At 40.1% G+C, this 27,388-nt stretch overlaps 3 protein-coding genes across 3 annotated transcripts; 1 reads left to right on the top strand and 2 right to left on the bottom strand.

Annotated features, from left to right (window-relative positions):
* Positions 1-10,442: 10,442 nt before the first annotated feature.
* Positions 10,443-14,609, bottom strand: pcare1 (photoreceptor cilium actin regulator 1). The gene is made up of 2 exons (XM_034205978.1): positions 11,233-14,609; positions 10,443-10,566 (listed from the first exon to the last, which is right to left on the bottom strand). Exons 1-2 carry the CDS (start codon positions 14,607-14,609, stop codon positions 10,443-10,445), a joined length of 3,501 nt encoding a protein of 1,166 aa, XP_034061869.1.
* Positions 14,610-15,967: 1,358 nt separating this feature from the next.
* spdya (speedy/RINGO cell cycle regulator family member A) lies at positions 15,968-21,582 on the top strand. The gene is given in 8 exon segments (XM_034206001.1): positions 15,968-16,232; positions 17,258-17,532; positions 17,700-17,758; positions 17,861-17,946; positions 18,037-18,208; positions 18,392-18,658; positions 18,660-18,750; positions 21,171-21,582. Coding segments are annotated over 7 exon segments (969 nt in total). The 5' UTR covers positions 15,968-16,232; positions 17,258-17,291; the 3' UTR covers positions 21,224-21,582.
* A 1,048-nt stretch (positions 21,583-22,630) lies between these two features.
* Positions 22,631-26,468, bottom strand: trmt61b (tRNA methyltransferase 61B). The gene is made up of 8 exons (XM_034205997.1): positions 26,371-26,468; positions 25,459-26,269; positions 25,271-25,373; positions 24,190-24,380; positions 24,016-24,107; positions 22,999-23,183; positions 22,833-22,916; positions 22,631-22,751 (listed from the first exon to the last, which is right to left on the bottom strand). The coding sequence occupies exons 2-8, from the start codon at positions 26,194-26,196 to the stop codon at positions 22,717-22,719; spliced, it is 1,428 nt and encodes a 475-aa protein (XP_034061888.1). The 5' UTR covers positions 26,197-26,269; positions 26,371-26,468; the 3' UTR covers positions 22,631-22,716.
* Positions 26,469-27,388: the final 920 nt, after the last annotated feature.

The raw sequence follows: 27,388 nt of genomic DNA, 5'->3' as shown, positions 1-27,388 counted from the left end.
CATTCAAAACAGGCAACAACCGGAAGACAGAGAAGAAGAACAGACCACGTGATATAAACAAACAACAAATAGCGTGTGCGGTAGCTTCACCTTAGCATGTGTTCTTTGCAGGTGTTTGTTGAGGTTTGACGTGGTGTTTGCAGCAGTGGATAACAGCTTCTGGCCTGGACACAGTTTGCACCTCACTGTCACATTCCTGTCTATTCTTCGGACGAACTCAAAATAATGGGCATACCTCCACCCCTCGAAAGTTATCGCTGACTCAGCCATGTTTATGCAGCACTGCACTTGGAGATGTGGACGCGCAAGTCGCGCAGATTACGTACATATAAACCTACAAAATACTGATATAGTAAATTAAAAAATAATTATTTTTGTGTAGTTGTATATTGCAATAATAACGTATGGTTGTCACAAAATCCCACAGCACACCCGGACTTGCCTCACGGCACACCAGTGTGCCGCGGCACACCGTTTGGGAACCACTGGACTAGACGATCAAAGTCAATACACACTATAGACAGCAGTTCAGTAAAGTCATCACAAAAGCTTGTACAGTATTTGGGTGGTCTATAGATATTTAGGAACAGAGCTCAAGAGGAGCATTTCAGCTGGAGGGCCACATATTCAAAAGAAGCAAAGTTCCCATAAGATGTCTTCCTGCATTGAAGGGAATCATTGAACAGAATAGCAACTCCACCCCCTTTCTTATGCATTCTTTCCTGACTCATAAAACTAAAGTTGGGAGGGGTTGATTCGATAAGAACAGCTGCACTGTTATTTTGTTCAATCCAAGTTTCCGTTAAAAACATAAAATCAAGATTGTGCTCAGTGATAAAATCATTGATTAAAAATGTTTTTCCTGCCAAAGACCTGACATTTAATAAAGCTAGTTTGAGTTCGTTAAACACACTATCAGTCAGGTTTTTTGTAACAAGCTGTGGCTGACATGGAATCACTGCTAAATTAGATAAACTCACACAAACGTTTGAGCGCTTCCTGTATCTAAGATGATTCACCGCTCTTAATCTATTACCTATCAACACCGATATCGGCAAAGCTACTGGCAGGCAGGGCCCCGGCATGTCCTGGAAAGAGTTGAGAGTGCCATACGCCCTTGAGCCTGGACCCAGCACATATCAGTAAGAGTTTGTTGCGTTTTGTACACACACATCCTTATCAGGCTTCGGAGACTGCAGATGCTTTCTTGAAGGGAGGGGAGGTGGTTGACGTAGGCACGGTGATGGAGACGGGGGAGATGGTGCGGGGGTAGAGGACATGCTGCCATAGGGGGGAGGTGGTTGACGTAGGCACGGTGATGAAGACGGGGGAGATGGTGCGCGTCTCTGCAGTGATTTTGGTGGGCGTCGTTGAGGAGCGGGGGTATAGGACATGCTGCCAGCCCTGCGTATCGCCTTAGTTTGGTCTTTGAACTCCAGGAAGGAATCGGTGCCAACCCTCTGTATCTCCTTTGTGTGTTCAGCGATCTCCAGGAGGGTGGGCGAGGGTGAAAGGGTGAACGGAGAGTAGAGAGAGCTGTGGGGTGAAGGAGGAGTATCCTCAGAGGTGATAGGGGGGGTGAAGGGCGGTGGAGACTCCTCCATTTGTCTCCCATAATCAAGACATTCCTCAGGCGGGTGCAGTGATAGATTTTCAAGGTTTTCTGAGCGATGTGTTGTGTCTTTCTCTTGTTTTGATTCCTCTTGTTGCTTGTCCTTGGCAAAGGGAACAGATTGATGACGTAGGCCAGTGGTCCCCAAACTAAGGCCCGCGGGCCGGGTACGGCCCGCCTCCACATTTGGCCCGGCCCCCTGAACAATACCAGAGACGCATTATGATTTTTAAATTTTTTTTAATTTATTTATTTATTTATTTTTTTCAGTCTGGCCACGCGAATCCTAGACTAGCCCCTGTCAAAATGTTGTGACCTGCTCTATCGAAATCAGTCGCATTGACCCGAAGACACCTTTTGAGTTGTATACACTGTTGGGAAGAGGATATTCCTAGCTTTCTAATGATATCAGGATTGTTTTTGTACTTCAAATATTAAGCGAAATATGTCACATTATATAATGACTGTCACCGAGTCATCATTTTGAGAAAAAGGCCTTCAAAGTTGTCTCTTCTCTGGAATCCATTGATCTGATTGATTATTTGCGGAGCAAATGATCAAAATACTACCGAGGGAAGATATTTTCGTTTGGAGGGGAAGCTCGCGAGTGTGTGTGTGTGTATACGTGTGCGTGTGAGTGTGTGTGCTTGTGTAATTTTGCGTTTGTGTGTATTGTGTTTGTTTCCCGGGGAAAACACTCACGAGAAACACCGGCTGTTGTTATGCCTGCCGTTCTCCGCTTGTAATTATGCCAAAGCTTCAAAGTTGTATTTATCATCTGAATTTGCCGAAACAAGTTTAATATTCTGAAAGCCAAGACTTTGTTTAATTGAAATCAGATGAAAACAAACTGTAATGGACCCTGCAGTGTTATCTATGATTACTATACTCTTACATTCATAATTTCAGCGGAGTGAGGGGGGGGGTTTCATATTCTGAAAGCCAAGACTTTGTTTGTTTAAAATCAAACAAAACACCCGAACCCCGAAAAAATAGTTTTTTTTACGTAAATCCACGTTTATTTTGAGAGATTCTGCTCTGACAACTAAGCTAAACTTTTACCTGTTAAGATTGTGCACGGCACAACAGAAAGTTACAGTAATTTTCAATGGACTTTTTTTCTGTGAAGAACCCAGAGAGGGTTATTTGGTTATTATTTATTTCATAAATAGTGTTATTTATTTCATTAATAGTGTTATTATTTATTTCCTGACTTTTTGTCTGTGAAGATCCCGGAAAGGGTTATTAATATTTGGTTATGTGTGGCTTTCTAGAAAACAATAAATGTTTACGTTTAGACACCCATGCGATCGTCACACTTTTTCTGTTACAAACTGACCCGGCCCCCATCAGAGAAGGGAAAAGTTATGTGGCCCTCACAGGAAAAAGTTTGGGGACCCCTGACGTAGGCAGTTGAATACGTTAGAGATAAACAATTTCACTCCTGATTTGTTCAGACAAACTCCATTTGCCTTAAAAAGATGTCTGCGGTCCCAGAAAAAGTTAAAGTTGTCAATAAAATGGACAGAATGGTCAGTACAGACAGTTGAAAGCCAGGTGTTCAGTGCAAACAATCTGCTGAATCTCTCCACTCCTCTTCTGACTGGCGGTAGAGGGCCACTGATGAACACCTCTGCATTTAGAGAGCTGACAGTTTCCAACAGACATTTAAAGTCTTTTTTCAGCACTTCTGACTGTTGTTTCACAACATCATTTGTTCCAATGTGCAGTACCACATTTTTCACAGTTGGATGTTCAGCCCCAATATGCAGGATCTTCTCAGCCAAGTCAGAGACCACATCCTTGGGAAAACAGAGTACTTTGGTGTTGTTCTTACTACACAGACCTTTTACATCTCTTACAGCCGAGTCACCCACAATCAGAGTTTCAGGCCCAGTCGTTAGCTTTCCCTCTAGCCTTTTACTTTTGGAGTAGCTATTGGTCCTTACCCTGCTGTGTGAAGAGGACAGGTTATCCAGGTCATTTGTTTGTTTGTTTGTAGCCTTTATTTAACCAGGTGAAAGCCCCTTGAGATCAAAAGATCTCTTTTTCAAAGGTGACCTGCAGGACATTAGTTACACATGTAACATAAAAACAACAGAACAACAATAAGGATGACAAACAACATAATGTACAGGGTACAGTTTACAAACTCTATTTACAGAGACAGGTACCATGAGTATCAAACAGCATGTCACCCAGCTGAGTTTTAAAATGATGCAGGGGAACCAAAGTGCTCAGTTTTAAACATGTTTGCAGACTGTTCCAATTTAGTGGAGCTGCACAACTAAAAGCTTTCTTCCCTAAGACAGTCCTAGCACTTGGCACATTTAATAAAACAACATCATGAGATCTCAGGCAATATGTACTTTCAATTCGTCGAGGGATCAGAGAGCAGATATAAAAAGGTAGTTTACCCAACATGGCTTTATAGATGAACATGTACCAATGACTGAGCCTCCGTACAGTTAGTGAAGGCAGACCTGCCTTGGCATACAGGGTACAGTGATGAGTAAGTGCTTTACAGTTAGTAACAAATCTCAGGGCACTGTGATAGGCGGCATCTAACTTTTCCAGGCAATGGGCAGGTGCATTCATATAGATCAAAACACCATAGTCCAGCACAGGTAAAAAGGTCATCAGAAAGAGATCTCCGGTTCTCGGTCAGCAGAGCGTATCTGTTCTGGATTGGCACACTCGGTGGTTTAGGAGGATTTTTTGTAGTTCTCCCTTTAGCAGCTGTCCACTGCGGTTTCCTAGTAGGAAGAGGGGTTGAAGAGGCGCTCTTCCTGGGTGATAACAATGCAGGCCAGCCGGTCGCATCACAGATTTCAGAGCGCTGGGCTCTGCCTGTTGTTCGTCCTCCCAAATCCCATGGAAATGATTTACTCTTCGGCCTTGCACCCAGAGAGTTTGAGGGAGGATTACCACTTGTAGATTTATTACCCGGTACACAGCCCTCCTGTTCCTTGGAATCCTTGTAGCTGCTAACTAGCTTTGAGTTAGCATGCATTTGTCCATTCTTTTGCAACACTGGTAAAGTGGTCCATTCACTTCCACGTTAACTTCCAACCGTTGCATTTTCATTTCCAACACGGCCATCTTCTGTAGAAGTTTGTGGAAGTCATCTGTAGAGAACGGAGGCATTTTGCTGCTAACTAGCTTAAGCTAGATAGCATGCAGTACCAGGCTTTAGCTGTTGCTAGGCTTACTGCTTACTGTAAGACTGAGGTCGTCGTAAAAATATTGAAATATGGCTGAAACTAGTGATGGCAGTTTGACACTGAAGCTTCGAACGGAGCTTCAACCCTGGACTTCCTATTCCATAGAAGCAGTGCTTCGAAGCTTGCTTCAAATCACGTGACATGTGACGTCCGAAGCAGCAACTGCTTCAAATCACGTGACATGTGACGTCCGAAGCAGCAACTGCTTCATTTCCTGAATGAATCACTTGATTGTTGTCGTAGTTTGCATTGTTGCTGTTGAGTTGTTGTTGGTATTGCATTTGAATTGTAGTATCATTATAGAGCAAGCCAGGAAGTAAGATAGGTCGTTCTGGCTCGGGAAACACTTCGAAATGTGGAGAAGTTGTGAACAAAAAGACAATTATCAGTAATATAAAAACAGTTCAATATTTCAAGGAATAGATAGCCCAGTGGGTACAGCCGGCGGCCCGAATGCAGCAATGTCCTCCGCGCAGCTGGTTCAAAGCCCGGAATGGATGTATTTTAATCATTGCTTTTCAACTTTAATAACTGATAAAAGGCCCTCTCCTCCCAAAAAAATGTCCAGTACTCTCTAGTCTCTTCTCAATAACCCAATACACACAATTATCAATCTTTAATTGCAAATAGAACATGATATTCAGTCTTAGTGTGTGTGTGCGTCGAATATTTTTCAAGGCAAAGATACGTTAAACCCACTGCGTGGTTCGATGCTTCATTCAAAGCTTCATTTTGCCATCACTAGCTGAAACCCTCCGTCTATTTACGAAGAATAACTGTCCCAGTGATTGGTTAATGTCCAGGAGCCGCTGCTCGAAGTTTTCAGAAAAGAAAAATCGAAAAAGAGCATAAAAAAGTAAGCAGAGGCAAGAGCAAGCAGAAAAGCGTCTGCACTGTAAGAAGGCAATATTTACTACTTACTAATTAAGATTTACAGAGCAATGAATGTGATCTAATGAATATCATTTGACAATGTAAAACAAAACTTGAAAATATAAATTGTTACTTTATTATTTATAGATTAAAGAAAACATTTAGAAAATGTAACTACATTTTTAGATCCCTGAAATAAATACAAATGATTTCACTGCATCTTATAAATGCAACATTCAGGAACTATTAACATCGTATTTGAAGAGAAAAAAATCATTCTAACATGGAAAATGTGTGTTCCACTGAGAACAGCTAATAATACCTGTTTACTTTCTGCTGAATTGGACTTTGAATATACAAACGCAGTGTGTCATTGCAAACAAACAGGAGAGGTTTCGTTCCAGACAGAAGTGCAAATGAATCGGAAGTGTCTCAAAAAAACGTAATGAAAGAGAGGATATTATTCTATGCTGGAGAAAGTGTGGACGGAAATGACTGAACTAATGAATTGTTTTAAAATATATATTAGGTGAATATATCATATCGTCACCTTCTTAAACTAATGGCCTAAGTCATATTTTGGAGAAAATGTTTTTTTTGCCTAAATCATCTTTTCTTGATGCTGGCCACCTCTGGTAAAATTGCCTACATCCTTATTGAAAATAAAGTGCTGTTCCTACCCTGATAGTATAATGGCCTATGTCAAGAGTGTGACTTAGGCAATATATTCAACAAAAAAAAATTGCTTAAGTCACATTGTCTTGTGACTTAGGCCATTTGACAAGCTTTACAAAATGGCTGCTTCAAAAAGAAAGAAAAACTAACAGATAAATTAAGTTATTTTCATGGTTCAGGGCTTGTCCCCTGTTGGTAAGTGATGTTTACTATACTATAGGCTAGGCTATAAATATTGTGTAGTTATTTAGTCTTTTAATTTCACAATTTATAGTTAATGTAGCTACTGTAGGTACTATAGTTACTGTAGCTAATGTAGCTACTGTAGCTCCATGAAGCATGCACACATTTCCCTCTGGGACAATAAAGACTCATCTAAAAACGAATCTAATCTTTCAAAACTAACGGTTACAATTACAGCATAATTATAAATAAGGAAAAGTACATTTTGCGTTCGTCTGTTTTAATTCTTAATATTGTCCTTTTTCCACATTACATTTCCATCTTATTAGGAAAGATTAAATGTTTTTTTAACTGAATTTGGCCAAATAATATTCATTAAATAGCTTTAATGTATTAATGCATAGGACCACAGTGCAATTACAAAAACATTTTCACAATGATCACACAGTTGTGACCGTACGCCTACTCCTTTTTGGTAGGAGATGCACTTGACTTTTCAGACACCGATCAGGAATCATCCAATGAAAATGAGACTGTCGTTAAAGAGGTGGAGCAGCATGTACCAGGCCAAGACACTGTGGGTGTTTCTCAATGTCGAGGACGCTTCCTTGTCCTCCGAGTCAGGTCCATCAGAGGCTAGGCAAGATTCATTCCTGGCTTTCGGAGAACGAAGAATGGAACAGGCGAGCAAGTGTGCGTCATATGAGAGGCCCCGCCTTACATTTTCTGCCAAAGATTTGGGGAATTGGTCCGTGCGCAAAGCATTGTGGGGATTTTAAGACCGCGGAGTCTACACATGTGCAGCCTCGAAATTTCCTTCGATTCAACCTAGGATGGCTTAGAGTAGACGACAGAGTACAGCTACTTGCAATGGGCCTGGTCTACAAGATCCACTACACCTCTATGGTACCCATGTACATGTCAAAATTCTTCCCAAAGGTCAAGGAATACCATGATCATAACACCAGAGGGAGCTCCACAAATCATGTGAAACCCAGATTTGGCACAAAAAAGGGGGAATACACGTTTCGCAATTATGCCACATCAAGGTGGAACGCTCTTGCCACAACTGTAAAGGAAAGTAAAACTATACTTACCTTCAAAACCTCTCTTAAAGAGCACCTTCGGGGGAGAGCATTGCAAAACTGGCCCCGGTAATGGTACAAATCTCAACCTGTCGTTCAATGGACAGCTTCCCCCCCCCCATCTATGTATATACTCGCATTTTAGACTCTGTTACTAACTGTATATCTGTAGACTTGGTATGTCTTAAATGTCCGGTTAGGATGTATTAGAACGAAATCTAAAATGAAAATTGTAAATAAGCAATCTGTATGTAAAAAACCACCTGTATGTAAATTGGAAATAAGCCATCTGTATGTCAAATATGTCTTAAATGTCTTAAATGATATGATGAATTGGAAATGGGGGACCCTGATGTAAACAAGACGAAAGTCTTTCTCTGGTCTGCATCCCCTTAACAATTGTATGTTTTGAGCTGTACTGTACTGTACCCAATATACAAGCTGTTAATAAACTTTTCAATCAATCAATCAACACACACACACACACACACACACACACACACACACACACACACACACACACACACACACACACACACACACACCACACACCAAGATGACTGAGAAAGGTTCAGGGGAGAAACTGATTTAAATGGAAAAGGGTTAGCTACAATTAAAAACACAGCAAAGAAGAGCTGGAGGGAGTAGTGAGGAGAGGCACATGCCTCCTCAGGGTTTGCTTTACTTGCCTTTTGTTTTATTTAGCGAAGAGTGATTTAAGTTGTAGCTTTTGAGTTTGCTATATTGAATTAAAGGGCCAACCACGGCCCAACTGCCCTCTGTTTCCTGAGTCTCTGTATGCTCCTCTAGCATTTTAAACTGTTAGTGGCTGACCCAGCCCCATGGTCTGTCACAGTAATGCGGAAAAGAGAAGTGCACTGTTTTGCCTAAGTCACTTACTCCAGAAGTAATAAGGCCTAAGTCAGGTTTCAAATTGCCTAAGTCACAACAACATGTTCGTAAATTGGCCTAAATCATCTAATCCTCTTATTTTACACAATTGACAGACAGTGTTATTTGTATGTCAATAGTCATATATTGTCATAACCTTTTTGTGTGAAATAATTAATATATATCATATATTCTATATTTGGTTAAGTTTTTTCTGTTTTTTGAAAAACTTTCAAATATGACTTAGGCCATTAGTTTAAGAAGGTGACGATATTACAATGTGCACATTTGAACTACAATTGTTATATTTATTGGATTTTGTTTTCTATTTTTATATATTTTATTTGACATTTCACTTTAACTTCTTATTAAAGTATTTTTTTGTTCATATCTATATATTTTATGTTTTTATCTGATATCATTTACTTTATTCTATTTTATTTTTATTTTATCTCTTTATGGACATTTCATTTTAACTTCTTATGTTTGTATAATTATATTTCTTTTAATGTATCTTTTTATTGCATATTCTTACTTTGACCTCACTGTTAACATAAATATTTATATTATATATTTTTTTGTATTCCTTTGTTGGAGATTCTTAATTAAATAAATATTTGTATTTATGTTTTTTCGGTTTATTCTTAAATGGAGCAACTGTTACAAAACCCAATTTTCCCAATGAAAGATAAAGTATTTTGGTTCTGATTAAAAGTAACAATAAAATAACAATATCCAACTGCGCATAATAAATGCACTTATTAGTCTGAGGAGTTTCTGTTGTAAAACGCCAAAGTTTCATTTCTGCAGGTTTCCTTTGCCAACATTATAAACGTGAGATGACTGCTGCAAGCAAAATTGAACTAATACGGGATAGAAATAGGACTTTCAGTTAGTAGCAACAGTACAGTAGCTTACCATTTCAAATATAATGCTATACATTCTGAAAGAAACTACATGTATGACCCTGCTGGGAAACAAGCATTATGTATTATTTCCTTTAATCCTTAGATCAAGTGTTATTCAATCACGTTAAGTGTTAGGTTGCCAACTGTGTTCTATTGTTGTATTATTTCATTAATGATTAAAATAGTCGGAAGTAAACTGATGATTTATTCAATACAGGAAAAAACAATTGTCTCGGCAGCCTTATTTATAATGCATGATTCTATCAAAAGGCAGAAACAGAAAACATGCCCAGCACTCGGTCACAGGTTCTGGACAGGAAATAATATCACTTTCAGGTCCTTCATCAGCCTGACACAAGTGGCTGTTATTATTGCAACCAACTTTAAACGATGTCCTAAGAACCATTTTTCATTTGTAATCTTTTTTAAAGGATTTGAAGATATTGTTCTGGTACGAAAAAAACGACGTTAGGACGTTTTTTGTAATGTGTTTTATTTGTATTCTTAAAAAACATTGTAAAAATTCAACATGAAAAATAAATATGGTTAAAAACACATATTGAAATACTGGTTGAGGGTGGCCTTATTTATTGCTTGCCGCGTAGTATATGACCACAGAGACAAATTACTTACTGAACGAATGATTCATCAATCGTGTGATCTTTCTTATAAATGCCACTGCTGTTTTGATTTAGTAATATCTAAATGCCAAAGCTTTATTTATAATGAAGCCAGTTAAAATAGTTCCAAATAATGTAAACATGCAGTTCTTTATAAAACGTTTTCCTCTCTTAATACATATGATTCACAGTCCAAGAGCATAATTATGTGCAGAGTGCACATGAATGCATGCAAAGATGCACACCTTTTCACTACACTAGATATAAGTGTTAGGTGTGGATAGAATGAGCTATTCCTCTCTGCAGTGGCGTAAACAGCGTCTTCTTAAATCCCTGGTTAAACCTACTAATCCATAATCCCACTGGCTCCTTTAATCTATGTGCAAGGCCTGTCCAACAACACACAGGTCCGGGTGTGATGCAGAGCGTAGTGTAGTTCTTAGGTTTGATTGGCTCCCCCATTGTTCTTCATATCTGGTTGGTTCATCGTCCAGCCTATAAAAATTAATGGAGAATGTTGTCAATAGCATTTAGGGAGGTGGCCAAGGTGAGTTTATGTCACTTATAAACAGAAAGGGTGCATGACTGGGATTAGCTTGTGAAATGCCTGAAGTCAGTGAGTCACTGTGTTATGTAAGGTGGTGTGAAACTCATTAAAATGAGACACTGCTGGATCTCCTTAAAATAAGACGCTTCCGCTTTTATACATTTTGTTGACAAAATCGTTCTTGATATACTCAAAATGTACAATAATGCATTATTGACAGACATGGAAACTGCAATCAGTAGTGTAAAGAATGAAATACAGGGACATATCTCTTTTATCCTTGTTGTATAGTCTTTACATTTGAAGAGCATGTCATACTTCTGTCTAAATCAAGTACAGCGAAACTGTCCAATGTACTCTTCATATATTATGTGCATAAAGCTAAAGATAACTTCCACCAGCCCCTTGATCGGCATCAAAAGTTCATGTAGTCATTACAATTACATGTGAACTCTGTACATCAGAAATGTTTGAGGTAACTCAGCAATGTAACAGTGAGCTAGTGAAATCAACACTTTACCATACAAAAAGTAAAATAAAACCACTACAAAAGATTTAATGAGAAGTTATATTTAAGGATTTAGGAAGTGTAACATATAAACATAAACACTTACCCCTGTGAGTTTAATGATGGCTCACTCCCACAAGTCTCAGCCACCGAGATGCCTGGGGATCTTGGTGGCTGATTCAGACTTGGCCTTCGGTCCGAATGGCTACGTCGGATAAAGGATCGAGGTCCTTGAGCAGACACAGGAAACCTCCCACGATTCTCAAAAGAACGTGAGAGAAAAGAAACCCTTGTAGAGGTCCACGCTTGAGGGGGATGAGGAACTGGACAAGGCTGGGCCTCAAACAGGGATGGGGATGAAGGGCCGAAGACTGAACGTGCATTACTGAGCATCCGACTACTAGTTAAATCTTCACTGCTGTTCTCCCTTGACCATCTTTGTACTTTTGGCGAAGCTGGTGGAGAAGGTGCTTTGAAAGGGTAGGAGGAGGATGAATTTGATTTAAAAAAATTCTGCTTTGTTACAGGTGGGCTGGAAAGTCTTCCCTGTGATGATGGTGGTGTATAGAGTTTCTTGTTTACAGGTGGGCTTGCTGAAGAAGGTGGAGTAGGTTGTCTTTTGATGTTATGGGGACTGGGAAGTCTTCGATGTACACTGCTTGTTGCAGAAGGTGTGGAGGGTAACATTCGCCCCCTAGACAAGGGTGGTGTTGCTGGTTGTTGGTTCCTTACCACGGTGTAAGGAGGCACTGTAGTGTTAGATTCAGGCACTGAAAGGTTGCCTCCATCTTGTATGTCGGCTGTTTCTTCTTGACTGGAAGATAGGTTTGTTGCTACATCATTTTTTGACAATCCTTTTGAGTCTGAAGAGTTTCTTAGGTGTACGATCTTCCTCTCTTGCTGGTACAAGGAATCATTTTCCTTTCCCGGGTCTGCTTCCATTTGGACATCTGGCTGGCTTAACTTTGACAAAGTAGATGCATCGGGTTGATCTGGTCTATCAACTGAAATTACCTTGGAAGTTTGTGGAAGGCCTCCTTTACTTGGCAGCACTGACTGAACAGAGGCCCTCAGTCGTTGTGATACTGGAACCCTTTTTAATAGAGGTGACTTTCCGACTTTTGTAGCGCATTCATCTGATACACAAGATGAAAGACTCTGGGCATGTTCAAAGGAATTGTCCATTAATACTTCCAGTGGAGGTGGAGGAAGGCTATCTAGATCTAAATAATTGTTTTTCTCAAATGACCTGGAATCAGGTCTACAGCTGGTTATTCCGGTGCTCAGCACGGCTTCTACATTCCCTAAACCTGGCAACACAGGAACGCCACACTTCCTTACTCCTATGAGAGGCCCAAGACTTTTAGGAACTTCTAGATCCTCTATTCCTTGACTGAAGGTATCAATCAGTCTTTTCACTGACTTCCTGCCTCTGTAGAGGCCTGAAGGTGGCCGTGGTGATGCAGGAGGGCTAGGGGGTGGGGTGGCTTTTATAGGACCCTTAGATGTTTTCTTGTCCTTCAGTTTATCATCTTCCACCACACTTGCTGCCTCCAGTTTTCTACTGTTGCGCCTTGTAAGGACTGCTTTGTCATCAATTAGTTTGGAATTGCTGTTCTTTTGTAGTGAGGGATGTTTGCGATTTTTTGCTGGAGATTGTGCTGGTGAGGTTCCTTGATTTTGTTTCGGTGGGGCAGTCTTCATGTGTCCTCCTGGCTTGCTTTTACCCATTCTTTGCAACCTCTGATCTAAATCCTTCTGTGTCCTTTCTAGTTCAAGCAGAGTAGGATCTTCCGCTTTGCTCCGTAAGGATTCTTCTGATTGGGAACGTCGCTCTTTAGACACAGGGGTCTTTTTTACCGCTGCCTTCCGAGTAGGTGCTGTGGTTTGAGGCCTCCTCGGAGACCTTTCTTCGTCCGTCCACTGGCGTCTACTGGTTTTTGGGCTGCCAACTACCTTGGTTTTGGCTCCAGCATTCTGCGATGGGACAAATTGTATCCTACCACTTATAGCATTTTTCATTCTTAGAGTCATTTCGACATTTTGAGGATTCTCTATTCGCTTTGGGGGTAGACGGCGTGGTTGTAGCTGTTCCCGGTTTAAAGGTGAAGAATTTGATCGCTTTCTAAACGCTACATCTACCATGCAGCTACCTATCTGTTCATCATCATCATCATCATCATGATCATCATCATTGTCGTCATCCTCTCCAAAATCTAAGGAGACTGAACCTAGCAATGAGTCTCTTTTGTTATTAGCCATTATGGTACAAGCTGAACCCAGTGAGTTAAGTGATGTGAGGGAAACACTTGGACTTATTTGACTTCCAATCTTTTGCCTGGATGCTTCTTGCCTACTGTTCATGGAGCTGTATTCCATTGGGCTGACAGGAGTCATTCTATTTGTCCCAGATGACGCACAACTCTCTCGTCTAAGGCGTCTTTCAGATCCAGCAAGGGATTCACTCTCAGCCCCAATACCACTGTCCTCGCTAAAGAGAGCAGAATCCTCTGGCCCAGGCTTGCGCAGAGAGGCCATTTCAATACGAGACAAGACTCGCATTAGCCTGGTCTCTATTGTACGTTTAACTTTTAGTTTCTCCTCTAAAAGCTCTGAGACAGATGCAAAATATTCCACTGCCTCCTCCAAAGCAGACTCCCCAATACTGCCAACAGTCTGGCTTACATTTTGCATTCTCTGTGTGGTGTACTGAAGCAGCTGCTGCAACAAATCCGGTGGGGGCTCAATATTAGCAGAACCAGACTTTGAAGGTGGGGACGATGACAGGTTTTTAATTTGACTTGGCCAAGAAAGATGCTCTCCATTCTCTTTAAAAACGTGTTCTCCCTCATCTGCCATCTCCTCAAGACCCTGAATTATTTCCTCGTAGCGTAGAGCCATAAAAGCAACCATAGTCTGCACAGAAACCTGAGTTTGGGTTGCTTCTTCCAAAAGTCCTAGTAGAATATCATATTTGTTTATGCTAGGATTTAAAAAGGCATAAGCAGCTTGATGAGCTTTTACCAAAGGTTCTGGGAAGTCCACTTTCTGTTCTGTAGGTGGTTTTTCCTTGTCTTTCTTTTTAAGCCCCTTAACACCTCTGGTATTTTTCTTTTGTTTCCTGGCAGGCTTTTTTTCTGCTGCATCCTGCTTGTCAACATTTTTGTCCTTTTTCTGTGAAACTGTGTTGTTGTCCATTCCTTGACTCCCCGCTTTATCCATGTTTACTGCTTCAGGGGCTGGCTCTGTCACATATCTCTTTTTTTGTGGTGTTATACGAGCTTCTTTCTGAAGTACCTGGGTTTGTCCAGCTGCCTTTCTCTCCTTTGTATCCACATCTGTTGAACCAGTTGAATAACGCTTCTCTGCATCATCAAAGTGGGAATCTCTGGGGCCTTCTTGAGGTGCAGGGGGGAGCATTCTGCCCTTCCTCATGGGACCCAGAACCCCAAAATGGTTGCCTTTGGATGGTGAGCAGCCCATTTTGGATATCTTCAAATACCAGCCGATTTTTGTGCGTTTGATGAAACACCAACTCCGCACTGAAGTGAATGATGCAAATAATAGCCAAGGTACTTAGCCACCTGCTGTATCTGACATTTTCAGATGGCTGAGGTTGTCAAGTCCGACAAGATCCCTCTCCACTAGGATGCTACAAAAAATAAATATTGATACTTCCATTTTACAAATCTCTCCCACCTGTCAAATAGGCAAAATAAATCCAGAGCTCGATGGCCATTTTTATAAAAAAATCCATGAAGCGTGCTCTGAAACTCATCCTTCTCTGTCTTACAAAGGACACACAGCTGAACGGATTAGTGGGGCTTTCTGTGAACTCCTCAGCATGCGCATATGTCACGTTATAGCATGTAAAACTCACCTACTGGTAAGACTATAAGCTCATTTGCTTAATTAGAGCTGGCTTCAGGTGGCTTTTTATAGCCTGCAAAACAATATCTCCCTCTTTAGTTCTAGGACCATGCCAAAATAAATGTGAAAGAGTTTATTTTCAATTTCAGTGATATGCAGAAAACCGTTATGATTTAGAAAAACACATCACTGATGTTGTATTTGACAATATATCTAAATACATTTGGTGATGTGTTGGTTTGCTTTTAATTTATATATCTAGCATGTGTTCACCAAAACAGCAAGTAATCTGTAGAAGCTACTAAAATGAAGAAATGAAAACATATAGTAACATTTCCTTTTGGGCCTTTTTATTTTTAAATCCTGTCACACAAATGAACAGGAAAAAAAGGAACAATTATTAAGAATATGAAACTAATAAAATATGTTTCATTGTCTACATTTTGGTTCTTTCTCACCATGAAATGCATTTTCGTTTAAGGATAACAATACAAATGTGCTTTCTCCATTTGCAGAGGCTGCTAACTTCTATCAATATATGCTCATTAAACATACATTCAAATCCTTACAATTCCATGGCCTCTCTGTCTCTTCATTCTGTGCAGTAATATATCATTTACTGAAATATGAAACAAATATGATAAAATATAGAACAAACTAATCCAACCAAGTGTCAACTATTAATTAATCTGAATGATTAACAATTAAATTAGAGAAAGATAAATACTGCGTTTTTCAATACACAAATATTGCAAATTATATTAGTTTGTTATTTTAGTGTTATCTTCATCTGATTTGTGTCTTTATCTCATTCCTGCATTTTGTTTCATGTTCATTCATTTTAAGCTGGTTTATGGTTGAGGTAGTTTCGCCATTAATTTTACGTAGAAGAAGAAGGAGAGCTACATGATTGGTTATCACGTCTCCGCGTGCAGGTGTCCTGCTGAACGATTGGCGCGCATCCTGAAGCGCGTTACCAAACTATCATCCTCTCTGGTCCCTTTGACAACTGAGGACCAATTTATTTCTCAGTTTAGCTTTTTAACGTTGTTAGCATATTCTCCTGTTCTCAGGGATATGATCTCTTGGCGCTACTCTGCTCTGCCCCGTTGTGTCACTCACACTGTTGTTAACACTGAAATCCGTCGACTTTTGATTAGTTTTCAAGTCAAGCTGACATAAGTTTATTACTAAACTCTGCTCCATTCACTGACTCCAAAAGCAATAACCGCGAAGGTAAGGACTTTGATTAGGACATTTTAAATGGTGTGTTTAACATTGAGACTGTCTTTACCAAGGTTATTTCCCCAGAGAAAGTTCAGAAATAAAGTTTAACACGAGCTAAAGTTTGAATTAGCTTCCTTCAAGCTGGAAATGGTTAGCTTTTTTGCTAGGTGGCTGACAGCTAACTTGATATGTATGGGGTGAACCTCGGGATCTTGGTTAAACCTACGTAATAATCAATGGTGGGAAAAGTACTCTTGAATCTTTACTTGAGTGAAAGTACTAATATCACACTTTAAAAATACTACATTTAAAGTAAAAGTACTGCATCAAGAGTCTTATTTAAGTGAAATTATGTAAGTTAAATTAGGAACATGTACTTAAAGTATTACGAGTAAAAGTACTCCTGGCAGGAAAAATACAATATATAATATTTTTATATTTTAAATCAAAAGCAGCCAAATAAATACTAGATTTTCTGTTAACCCACTCATGGCTAGTTACTTAAATATACTGTGATGTTGGATGCTTTAATCTATACCAAATAATCATATTTTGAAAGTTTTATATACATTGCTTATCAAAATCTGAATTTATAAAGTAAGTGGTAAATATATCTGTCAAACAAATGTAGTGGAGTAAAAGTTACAACATTTGCTTCAAAGATAAAGTACCATAAACTGATAATACTTTGGTAAAAGTACACAAAATGTGTACTTTATTACAGGACTTGAAGAAATGTACTTTCTACCACTGTACCTAATACATAAAACATATCATAGAGTAAGCAAATAAAATGACAAACATTAAAGGTTAAACAATGTCACACATGTTACAATTATGTTAAAGGGTGGATATGTTCAGGTGTAGTCTGTAATGACTGCAAAAGACAACAAGCAGGAACAATATATATACTTATTAAAATAAAGAAACCATTTTAAAACGTTACTGTTTAACAGATAGAAGAAACTTTTTTTTGGTTTTTATCTAAGAACAACTTAGATAAAAACTGTTAATTTCCCCCTTGTACCTGTCAGAACACACCATACCACAGATGATCTGAACTAAAACATGATGAAGCACACAAGCCATTGGTGCCAGGCTACTCCATCAGTAACTGTCGGAGTCAAACCCAGCAGCACAAACCCTCTCCAAATCAGAAGAGGACTCCGTCTCAAAAGAACCAACGACCATGGCGGCCAGGGCCCGCCGGGGAAAAGCCAGCCCAGCCAGCGGCGGGATGCCAAAATGGTCGAACCCCCAACTATTGTCATCCAACGGCAGGAAATGGCCTCTTTTTTTAGACTTCTTGGTAAATTAGCAGCCCAAATAAAAAACATATATTATTAATTCAGTGTTTTACTTTTAAACTGGAAATAATTAAGAATTGTAGGCATTTCGTATTGTTTTTTGTTTCCTTCCCTCCATTTTCAATTTTTTCACTTTTTATATTAAAAAGATTATGATTTTTTTGTACAGATGACAACGTGATCAATGACTTTCTGTGTATGGACTGTTGCTGTAAAATGTCTGACAAGGTACATTCTCATGTAAATTTCTTTTTGTAAAAGTGACAAAATATCTGTAGCTTTAAGAGGCTTACAATGAACTGCCTACAACTTTTCTCCCTAATTCCTCAGTACCTTCTAGCCATGACATTCGTGTACTTCAAACGGGCTCACTTTACCATTCCTGAATACACCAGGAAGAACTTTTTCATTGCACTGTAAGTTTCAAAAGAAAAACCAACACAATTAGTTTTTTTATCTTGTTATTCTCATAGAAAAGTGAACACGCTCATGTGCTCCTTGTCTAGGTATCTTGCCAACACCATGGAGGAGGATGAAGAGGAGAGTAAATATGAGATTTTTCCATGGGCGCTGGGCAAGAACTGGAGGAAGCAGTTTCCTCGCTTCCTCAAGCAGCGAGACAAGCTGTGGGCTCGCGTGGAGTACAGAGCTGCCGTCAGCAGGCGCTGCTGCGAAGAGGTACACCAGTGTAATTGCCTGAGGAGAGTGATAGATGGGCTTTCTCCGGGAATCTTTTAAGGGTCTTGTTTTTGCTGTACAGTGCAATTTTTATAGCTTTGGTTTAAAGCCAGAAGCTCAATCTCAGTTTTTTCTGATGGAGCTGTATTTATGTTTTTGTGTCTCCCCATCTTTGTCCTTCAGGTGATGGCCATCGTGTCCGCTCACTGTGTGTGGAAGCGCGAGCGGTCAGAGCACCACAGCGGGGCCCAGCGGCAGTACGGGGACCGAGGCCTGACCCGGATCCCCCGCGGGCCCTCCTCCTCCCCGTTCTCCTGTGCCCTCTGTGACCGCAGCGCCAGGTTAGATCCAGGCTCAGGAGCCTCTTCTCCTTTCAGAGCGTCTTCTGCACAGTCCCCAAAGCCCGCCTTACCACACCCATTCACCACGGCTCTGAGTCTGGAGATCACCCCCCCCCAGGGCGGCCGGCTCTCGCAGGAAGGCGATGGAGACCAAGGTCCAGGCGCAGCATTCCTTCTGCTGCTGTGCGGAGGAGGTTCCCAGTAGGTATTTATTTTCCCAAAAAGCGAAATGATAAGTTAAACTAAAGCTAAGGATCTCGGGAACATTCTCAAATGTAAGAGTTTTCTCCCAAAATAATTGCACATTAAAAATAATTGCTGATTTTATATGTAATTTTCTAGGGTTTAGAAATGATTTATTTAATGGAGCTTGTGTATTGCATATCTAGACGAGTAAACTTACAATTTCTCAAATGAATCGTTTAAGAATGTAAAAAAGAGATTACTGGTATAATAACTCACAAATTTCGGTTTGCGCGAGGGCTTTGGAGGGGCACACATTTTGTGTAGATCATACTACAACTAGTTATTCCTGGTGAGTCAACACAGGTGACTTCTCATCCGTCTGCTCGTGTCTCTCTAATTTTGGGAAGAAACAACTTTACACATGCATGTGGCACTTCATAGTTCTAAGGTAATACATACGTGTGTTTTTAAATAATGTATTAAGTAGCTCATACATGTTTCATCAATGATTTTTCTCATGTTTAAAACTTTGTGCAAATCTAAGTGGTCTCTGAAAAGAAGTAAGTTAATAAGAATTAACTCATGATATTGCAACAGAAAAGTCAAAATATAGAATAAAGTCTTCATTTAAATAAGAACCGACTGGTGAGATGTAGAGAATCGTCTGTACGCGGCTCTTTATCAGATGTGGAAAACCTAAACCAACTATAAACCTATAAATCATATTATTTAAACTTTTCACCCCTGACAAATGAAATGTGAGCGAGCTGGAGAAAGTCAAACTGGGAAAGATGGTGATTTAGTACGCACTGTATATACCAGTGACGTGCGGTGAGGTTCATGGCTGGTGAGGCACTGACTCTTTCAGAGTCAGATTTACAAATATTATATTTTGACCTTTGTTGTGGAAATAATTATCATAAGACGCCAATTAGTAACATACAGGACAAACCTCGATGTCTGTTTACCTTCTTTAAGGACACAGGCGGCTTAGCCAATAATGTTATTGTTCCCATTCTGTGACCGGTCAATACTGGGATACAGATGGTCTGTGTTGTGGGTACACTGGGACACTTCCTTCTCTGTATTTGTGGACTCCAAGGTAAAATCTTCGAGGTCATAAGTGTCCGAGGCAAGTAGCTCTGTGTTCCCACACTGTTTAGGCTATCTCCTCAAATATGTTGTTTACTCTCTGCGAAACCAGTTAGATGGGCTGGCAAGAGAGAGGCTCTCCAGAATTGACGTGGCAACTCTACCGTGGAGTCAGAACCTCTGACTCTTGGATTTGTGATGTGAATACTCTGGTACCAACTCCAAATAAATCACAGTGGTTTGACATCAAAGCTCCGACTCTTCCCGTGTCTCCTTCCTGAGTCGGTGACTCCACTGCATGCTACACAGAAGTTTCCTCTACAACCTTAATCGAAATATTCGGTTATTTTCAAAAGCTTTTTTAGTCTGATGTTTCAATTCATTTTAAACAGACCGTTCAACAAAAGGATAGACCTACCCACAATTTAAATATTGGATTGTTCTTTCTTAGTAAGATACCATTTGCATTACAATGGTGGTCTTACCTTGACTTGAAGATGAAGTCCATGCTATCCTTCTGGACAACAATCTCTATTACTTTTTTGTAAAAGTCCTCCTTATCTTCCTCTCGTTTCAAAAGTCTAGTTTGTTGTTTGCGTCTGGTCTACCGTCTCTGCGTAGAATAACAGTAGCAACAAGAACCTGTGGGCTCACGTGCGCCCCCTTCAGTGCGGCAGAGGTTATGGCTGCCTCCCCTGGTGCTTTTTTCATTGCCGTTGTACGGCGAGCCTAAATATCATATATACGTGAAATAAGTTATTTAGAGACTATGGATGGCGAGGATAAATGTAATAAAGGGATCTACAAACATTACATTGGTGACATACAGTGAGATGGTGCAGGCATGCGCTTAGGGCCCGCTTTCCAGGCAGTTTCTGTGGGGTGACGCATTCTAAGGTGAGGCAGATCTCATCTGTGCCTCACCTCACCCCACAGTAACTGGCTTGAGCGCGCTCACAAAATAAGTGCCCGCGTTAAATTAGTGCCCGCGCTCCAGCCAGTTACTGTGGGCTTACGAGAGGCAGAGCTCGTCCTTGCCTCACTTCTCATCGCTACCCGTAGTTGTAGCGGAGCTCATCAAATTTGCTGATTTTGACTATAAAAAGCGATTGGAATCATACATAAATCACATTTACAACACAGATCAGTGGAGACATGTTATTATTATTACTATTTCGTTTTTCTTTAGTTGTTTTTCCGTTCCATTGGAGTATGTCAGGTGAGGCTCTGCCTCCCCTGACGGCACGTCGCTGGTATATACCATGTTATATTGCTTTAATATTGACTCCTTCTAATACAATTTGAGGTTGATTTTGTTTCATTTCCTTCCTTCTCTCTATTAGGAGTTGAGTCTTCCACCAACGACACCTCCATGGACTGGATCAGTGAGGAGTAGAGCCTCGGAGCCTCAGCATGCTGAGCCTGCGCTTCTGTGTGTTGTTGTCTCTCCTCAATAATACTTTAACAATGAAGTAAAGGTCTAAATACCAAGTGTGCCTCTAGTTTGTGTTTCTCTTTGAATGCAAACACTTTGTGAAGTGAAAGAAAGAAAGGAGCTGATGTCATCCCATGGTCACACTCATGGAAACATTCAAAAACACTGATGTATTGTAAATATTTGTCACTGAGCTCTTTATTTATTTATTTATGTACTAAAGCACTTTGGGATTGTTTTTGACCACCACTTGTTTATACACAGAAGGAATTGGCAAAAGGAAAATAAGTGACATTTAGGATCAAAGTTAGCCACTGCATTCTGGGATTCTGCCGGCTGTGTTTTTACTATTGTTGTGTGCCTGTTCAATAACCCAACACTGCCTCTTGAGTTCTCAATAAAGGCTTCAATTTGATATTTTCTGAGTCTTTATTACAAAGTTATTTTATGCTCTAATGTTCAACATCAACGTCTCTTATAACATTTTTTTTAGAAACAAAGCTTTTTACTAGTGGTGAGCTCCGTGGCGAATTACCATTTTAAAGGTTGTTTTTCCTCAACAATTCAAAGGTACTTTATACTCCACTACACGTTTTAAAAACTAGCCATTTTGTAGGATCAGATTAATTTAGAAAAAAAATAAACATTGTATAATATATTGTTATGAGTTAGATCATCTTTGTTGATCCCTTGGTGGAATTCCCAAGCTACCCGCCTGTGTATATATAGTAATAAGAAGCTCCTCTTTCCATTTAAAAGTGATTTATGATCTATTCTATTCTAAAATGGGCCATTGTGCAAAATTAGTACTTTTACCTTTTGTTATTTATGTAGATTGATGCTAATCCCTTTGTACTTTCATGAAGTGGTGGAAAGTAATTAAGTATATTTATTTTACTTAACTACATTTTTGAAGTAAATCTGCTTTACTATATCCATTTATTTCCATTTTAGGCTACTCCACATTTCTACTCCACTATTTTTTGTCCTTTTCACTGATGAGAATAGTTACTTTTGTAGGTTAATATTAATAATACAAATATAATTAAACTATAATATGATATAATCCTTTACCAGCTGCAAATTAATAATGATGTGCACATGAATGCAACACTGATTATAATCCAGTGAAACAAGATACTCCAAAAATGGCCACTTTGGATCATGAGTACTTTAAGATTTGGTCCTTACATTTATTTTATTGCCAAGTACCATTTTAAATGCGGGACATATCCTTGTAACGGAATATTTCCGTAATGTGGAAATATTACTCTTACTTCAGTGAGTATTTCATCCATCTCTACATAGAGGCAGTCAGTCACCTTTTTTTTCACAGTGCATAATGATGTTCCACATACACACAGCCAATTACATTAAAAAACATTTATTTTTAATTATGTACAGTTACAATTTGGTTGATGTGTAAGGACGTTTTGCCTGAGGTTCCTTACAGGCTACCGCTCACACTTCCTCAGTTTCACCAGGAAAGCTACAAATAAAAAAGACATTGAGAATTTATTTATAAAATCAAACTTGGACTCAGACTAGAAATGTGAGTCACTATCTGTACCTGTGTGGCTCATCTGTTCAGGATGAGGCCGGGCAATGTAAGGAACACTCCCAAAGGCTGCTGGTTCCTCTGTGATCGTCTCCTCTGAAATATATCAGTAAAGAAAGGCTGGAAAAGATGATCCTTTATGACGAGCACATTGATCTTTGTGTCATATTATACAAACCTGTTTCTGTCTCCTCCCTCTGCTCTCCCTCCGGGACCGGGGCCTTCCTTACACAGTACTTCCCGTCTTTCTGCAGGGCCGGAGCCACCAGCCATTCTCGGATCGGGACCTCAATGATGCGTTCACAGAGCAGAGGGAGCGCCAAACACCGCAGCCCCTCCAGCAGGTCGATGACCTGAGTGATGCTGAGGTACAGGGAGGGAACGTCAATGATTGGGAGACCATCATGAAAGGTTCAGGTTGGGTTTCACTGTCGTGTCACTAATCAAATTATTGCAAATCTCCTTTTCATTCGGCCTTGAATCATGTCAAATTGAATGTAACTTAAATCAAGACACATCTTACTTTAAATAGGTTGTCAAACTGTATTTTTTTTGCTATTCTTGTAGAGTTCGAAGAGAACAAACAACATTCTCATTTCTGAGAGGAAAATATACATCCATATTCAGCAGCTAGCTAGCTTAGCTTAGCACAAAGACTTAAAACAGGTGGAAACAGCTAGCCTGGCTCTGTCGTCTACATCGCACTAGTAAACAGCTTATATTTTGTTTTATTTGTAGTAAAGAGTGTAAAAACGACATATTGTGGATGGGTAATTGCATATTTTTACAAAATATATAAAACATTTAACAATATGTTATTGTTAACGGCTTCCAGTTGAGACCAAAACTTGGCAGTTTTACACTTAAAGGAAATGTATGAGATTTAAAATGTTAGGTAGGGCAGTTTACAGAAGCTGGCTGGTTATGCTACCTTTGGACAGACTCATACAAGCCTTTTCCAGTCTTTGTGCTAAGCTAATATAACCCCATGGTGGCTGTAACTCTATATCTTCAGCCATATATTAACTACTATATCCCGTGTTATCAATCTTCTCATCCAACTCTCAGAAAGACAGCAATTCAACATATTTTCAAAAACGTTCAAAACTATTCTTTTACACAAAGAAGCCAATGCACTTTTGCCCTATCTTAGGTCTGGTTTTAAAGGAGAGAGTGAGACACTGGAGATACACACTTGGCGAGGTAGACGGCACACACAGCTCCAGTGTGCAGATGTGGAATCACAGTAGGTAGGACCAGCTGAGGGCTGACCATGTCAAGGGCAACCTGCAACACACATAATGCAGGTGTCACAAAGTCTAATTCCAGGAGTGTTAGTACATATAATCAGGTGTTTCTGTACACTGACCGCATTGAACCCCTGACCGGCGATGAGCGAGGAGGCGGTGCAGAGGTCGGCTCTGTGAAATTGGACGTTGTCGGGCCACTCCTCCCTTTGCCGCAGACTCCATGCTGTCCTCCAGCGGTTGTAGTTCAGCACCGCTCTCTTGTGGTGGTCCTCCCTGACCTCCACGCTCAGCACGCTGCCCTTACCGCCCACTGGGAGAAACAGAAACAAACAGGGGAAGGTCAATTCTGCTACAGTTCAATATAGCACACAGTGTTCCAGGAATTGCTCAAATAGTTTTCCTATATAATATTAATAATGATGAGTGTTGAGGATATTCGCCATAGAGATGTCTGCCTTCTCTCCAATACAATGGAACTATATGGCACTTGGCTTGTGGTGCTCAAAGCGCCCAAAAAAACACATTTGAAAAACGTAACTTAAATGTCTCTTCCCAGAAATCATGACCAGGTTACTCAAGAATATCCACAGACTTGGGTGAGAGCAGTTTTATATAGGAGCTATTTTCTTTCCCCTACTTAACGTATCACTGTGCAGAACAAACTGACATCTAATCAGCTATCTAAAGTTACACTTCAGCCAAAGATGATGCCATTAGTGTTTATATCTCATGCTCTGTTCCTTCTGTGCTGTACATTTAGTAACATGGCAGGTAAGAGGAAAAGTATCTACTTTTGATACTGATGTGAACTGTCACTTAAAGGTAAGACACGTGCATGTAAATAGGGTCATTCTTTTCACAAATAGATATCATCATGAAACTTAACTTAAAATGTGATGGGCATTTTATCATTTGATATGTTCTAATTCCCACACATTTCCAGAACAGGACTTAATTGGAGATATCTGCCTTAGGAAACAACACATTTTGAGAAAACTTCCCTAAAAACATATGTATTGTAAAATGTTGCCGAACACTACGGGTAAAAAGGGTAAAGATAACTGATAGATATCACAATGAAACTTGTTGGTAAACTGGTCTAAAAAGAAAAAACATGAATGCAAAATAGCCCAAGCTCTTAAATTAGATGACATGAAAATGTTGCCTGTGAAGTGAGATAAAGACAGTATGATGGGTGACCTGCTCTGGACAGGAACAGAGACATGGCCCCGGACCCAGATCCTGACTCCAACACGCAGTCTCCTTCTGAGACATCCATCATCATCATCATAGTAGCTGCATCCTGGGGAAAGAGAGAGAACGAGACAAACCTGTAAGAAGAAAAGGTCAATACCACCTTGAGACACTCAGGACTGCTAGTTGTGTACCTTAGGGTAGGCGATGGCAGGCCCCCTCTTCATATACAGCACATAATCCTCCAGACTGGGCCTCCGTATGAGGATGGGACTCCCCCTGCCCGTCTTCAGGAAGCGACCCGCGGGCTGCCCGGCTATGTCATCGTGCAGGATCATCCCCCAGTTGCTGTTCAGACGTGCCCCCGCCTCAAGGCCAAACATCTTTTTGAACTCCACCCTGTTTTTCTTACGAAACTCGGCCACCAGCAGCTCCCCGAACACCAGCAAGCTCTCCCCAGGGAGGGTGGGTCGTATCAAACCGTTGTCCTCCTCCTGTTCGTCTGTCTCCATAGCTGCATCTGATGCATGATGGATCTCTGAGTCCTCCTCTTTAGGGATAGCCTCATGTTCCTCTTGTGTGTGGATGTTTGCTTCTTCTTCTGGGTCTTCCTGGTTCTGCTCGTCCCTCAGCTGCATCACCTCTGGGCTCATGGCTTCCTGGGGCATCAGGCTGCTGATCCTCTCCAGGGGGGACAGGGATCGCCTTTTGGACAATAAGGCTTGCCTGAAGGTCAGGTTGGAGCTCAGGGGTGAGGGGTCCGAGTCGTCTCCCTTGTTCTCGTTACAATTTACAAAGGCAGTTGAAAAAGTCCTTGTTTGCCTCCTGTTACATTTATGCAGTATGAATCTGCTACTGAGTTGTCTTTGACTGCTAATTCTCACCAGTCTGTGCATCAACATGAGTCCAGCAAAGGACATTTGCATAGCCATTACTTCAGATTATACCAAAACCAATTAATCACAAGGAAAGGATATGTCTGGAGATGCCACCCACCCAGAGGCACTAGAAAAATGACATATGTAGTTGTTAAATAAATTACAAATGCATAATAAATTATAAATCAAAGTGATTATAACTTAAATCCTGGATGAAATGACACTTACTGCATTTACAGTAGAACCACCAACAATTCGTCTTCATTTATCCTATGCTCGGCTGTGTTTACTGCTCAAGGAGGTCACCATGCCGGAATAGACACGTGAAAAAACGTCATAACTGAGCGCCAGGTGTAATAATTAAAGTCCACCAGCAGATGGCGTTATATACACAATTCATATTCATAATGGTCCCAAAACTCTCATTGTCATTTCGTGTTCTGTCATAATGGCCTAATGGAGCCACATAACAGCAACGTCGGCTTATTCATGAAACTGCCCAGTTTTAGGGAGTGAACCCGCAAACGGGCAAAAAGTGTAAAAGGGGTTCTTCTCATGGATGTATAATAAGGTTCTTCTACATTTGAAGGTTGAAAACGTCATATATTGTTGATGCGTTCAAATGCTGTAATAAAAAAGAAATGCTTGGGTTAAATACAATAACGTTGCAGACAGGGTTTGAAGTGATTTAAAAAATAATCAGAGGCTTGTTTGTATTGCTATCTACCTCGTTGATTTATCCAGAATAGCAATATACAATCAAAAGGTGCCTAGTCAATAACATTCACTTAATGGACATTACAATTCAGTAAACACTGAAAGGAACCTGTGGGAGCTCAATCAAAAACGAAACCACATTATTTGAATGTGACTGGTAACTTACATATTTAAAACAATTCTGAATAAACACATCAATTATATGTATTAATTGATTGAGTAATATATTTCAACGTTTAACCATAACTGATAAAAGAGTGATTTATTTGTGTTTAAACTATACGTCGGAATGCAAATTATGGGTCCGGAGCTATGGTCCGGAGCTAAAAGAGCTTGTCAACAAAAACTATTGGTTTGGGATCATTTCAACTGATACAATGCATTTTAACAAAATAGTATCCCACCAGACTGATTAAATAAATATGCAGAGAAGGCATAATTTCCAAACTCTACTGTATAATACCCTTTGTTTTATAGTTATTCAAAATCTAAGAACTACAGACCATCTATTATACGAGGAGGACTTGAA

This window comes from Gymnodraco acuticeps, unplaced genomic scaffold (assembly GCF_902827175.1).
Source record: "Gymnodraco acuticeps unplaced genomic scaffold, fGymAcu1.1, whole genome shotgun sequence".
In the NCBI taxonomy this organism is placed as follows: domain Eukaryota; kingdom Metazoa; phylum Chordata; class Actinopteri; order Perciformes; family Bathydraconidae; genus Gymnodraco; species Gymnodraco acuticeps.
The sequence above is the reverse complement of the archived record's forward strand: the minus strand, read 5'-3'. Positions and strand labels throughout refer to the sequence as shown.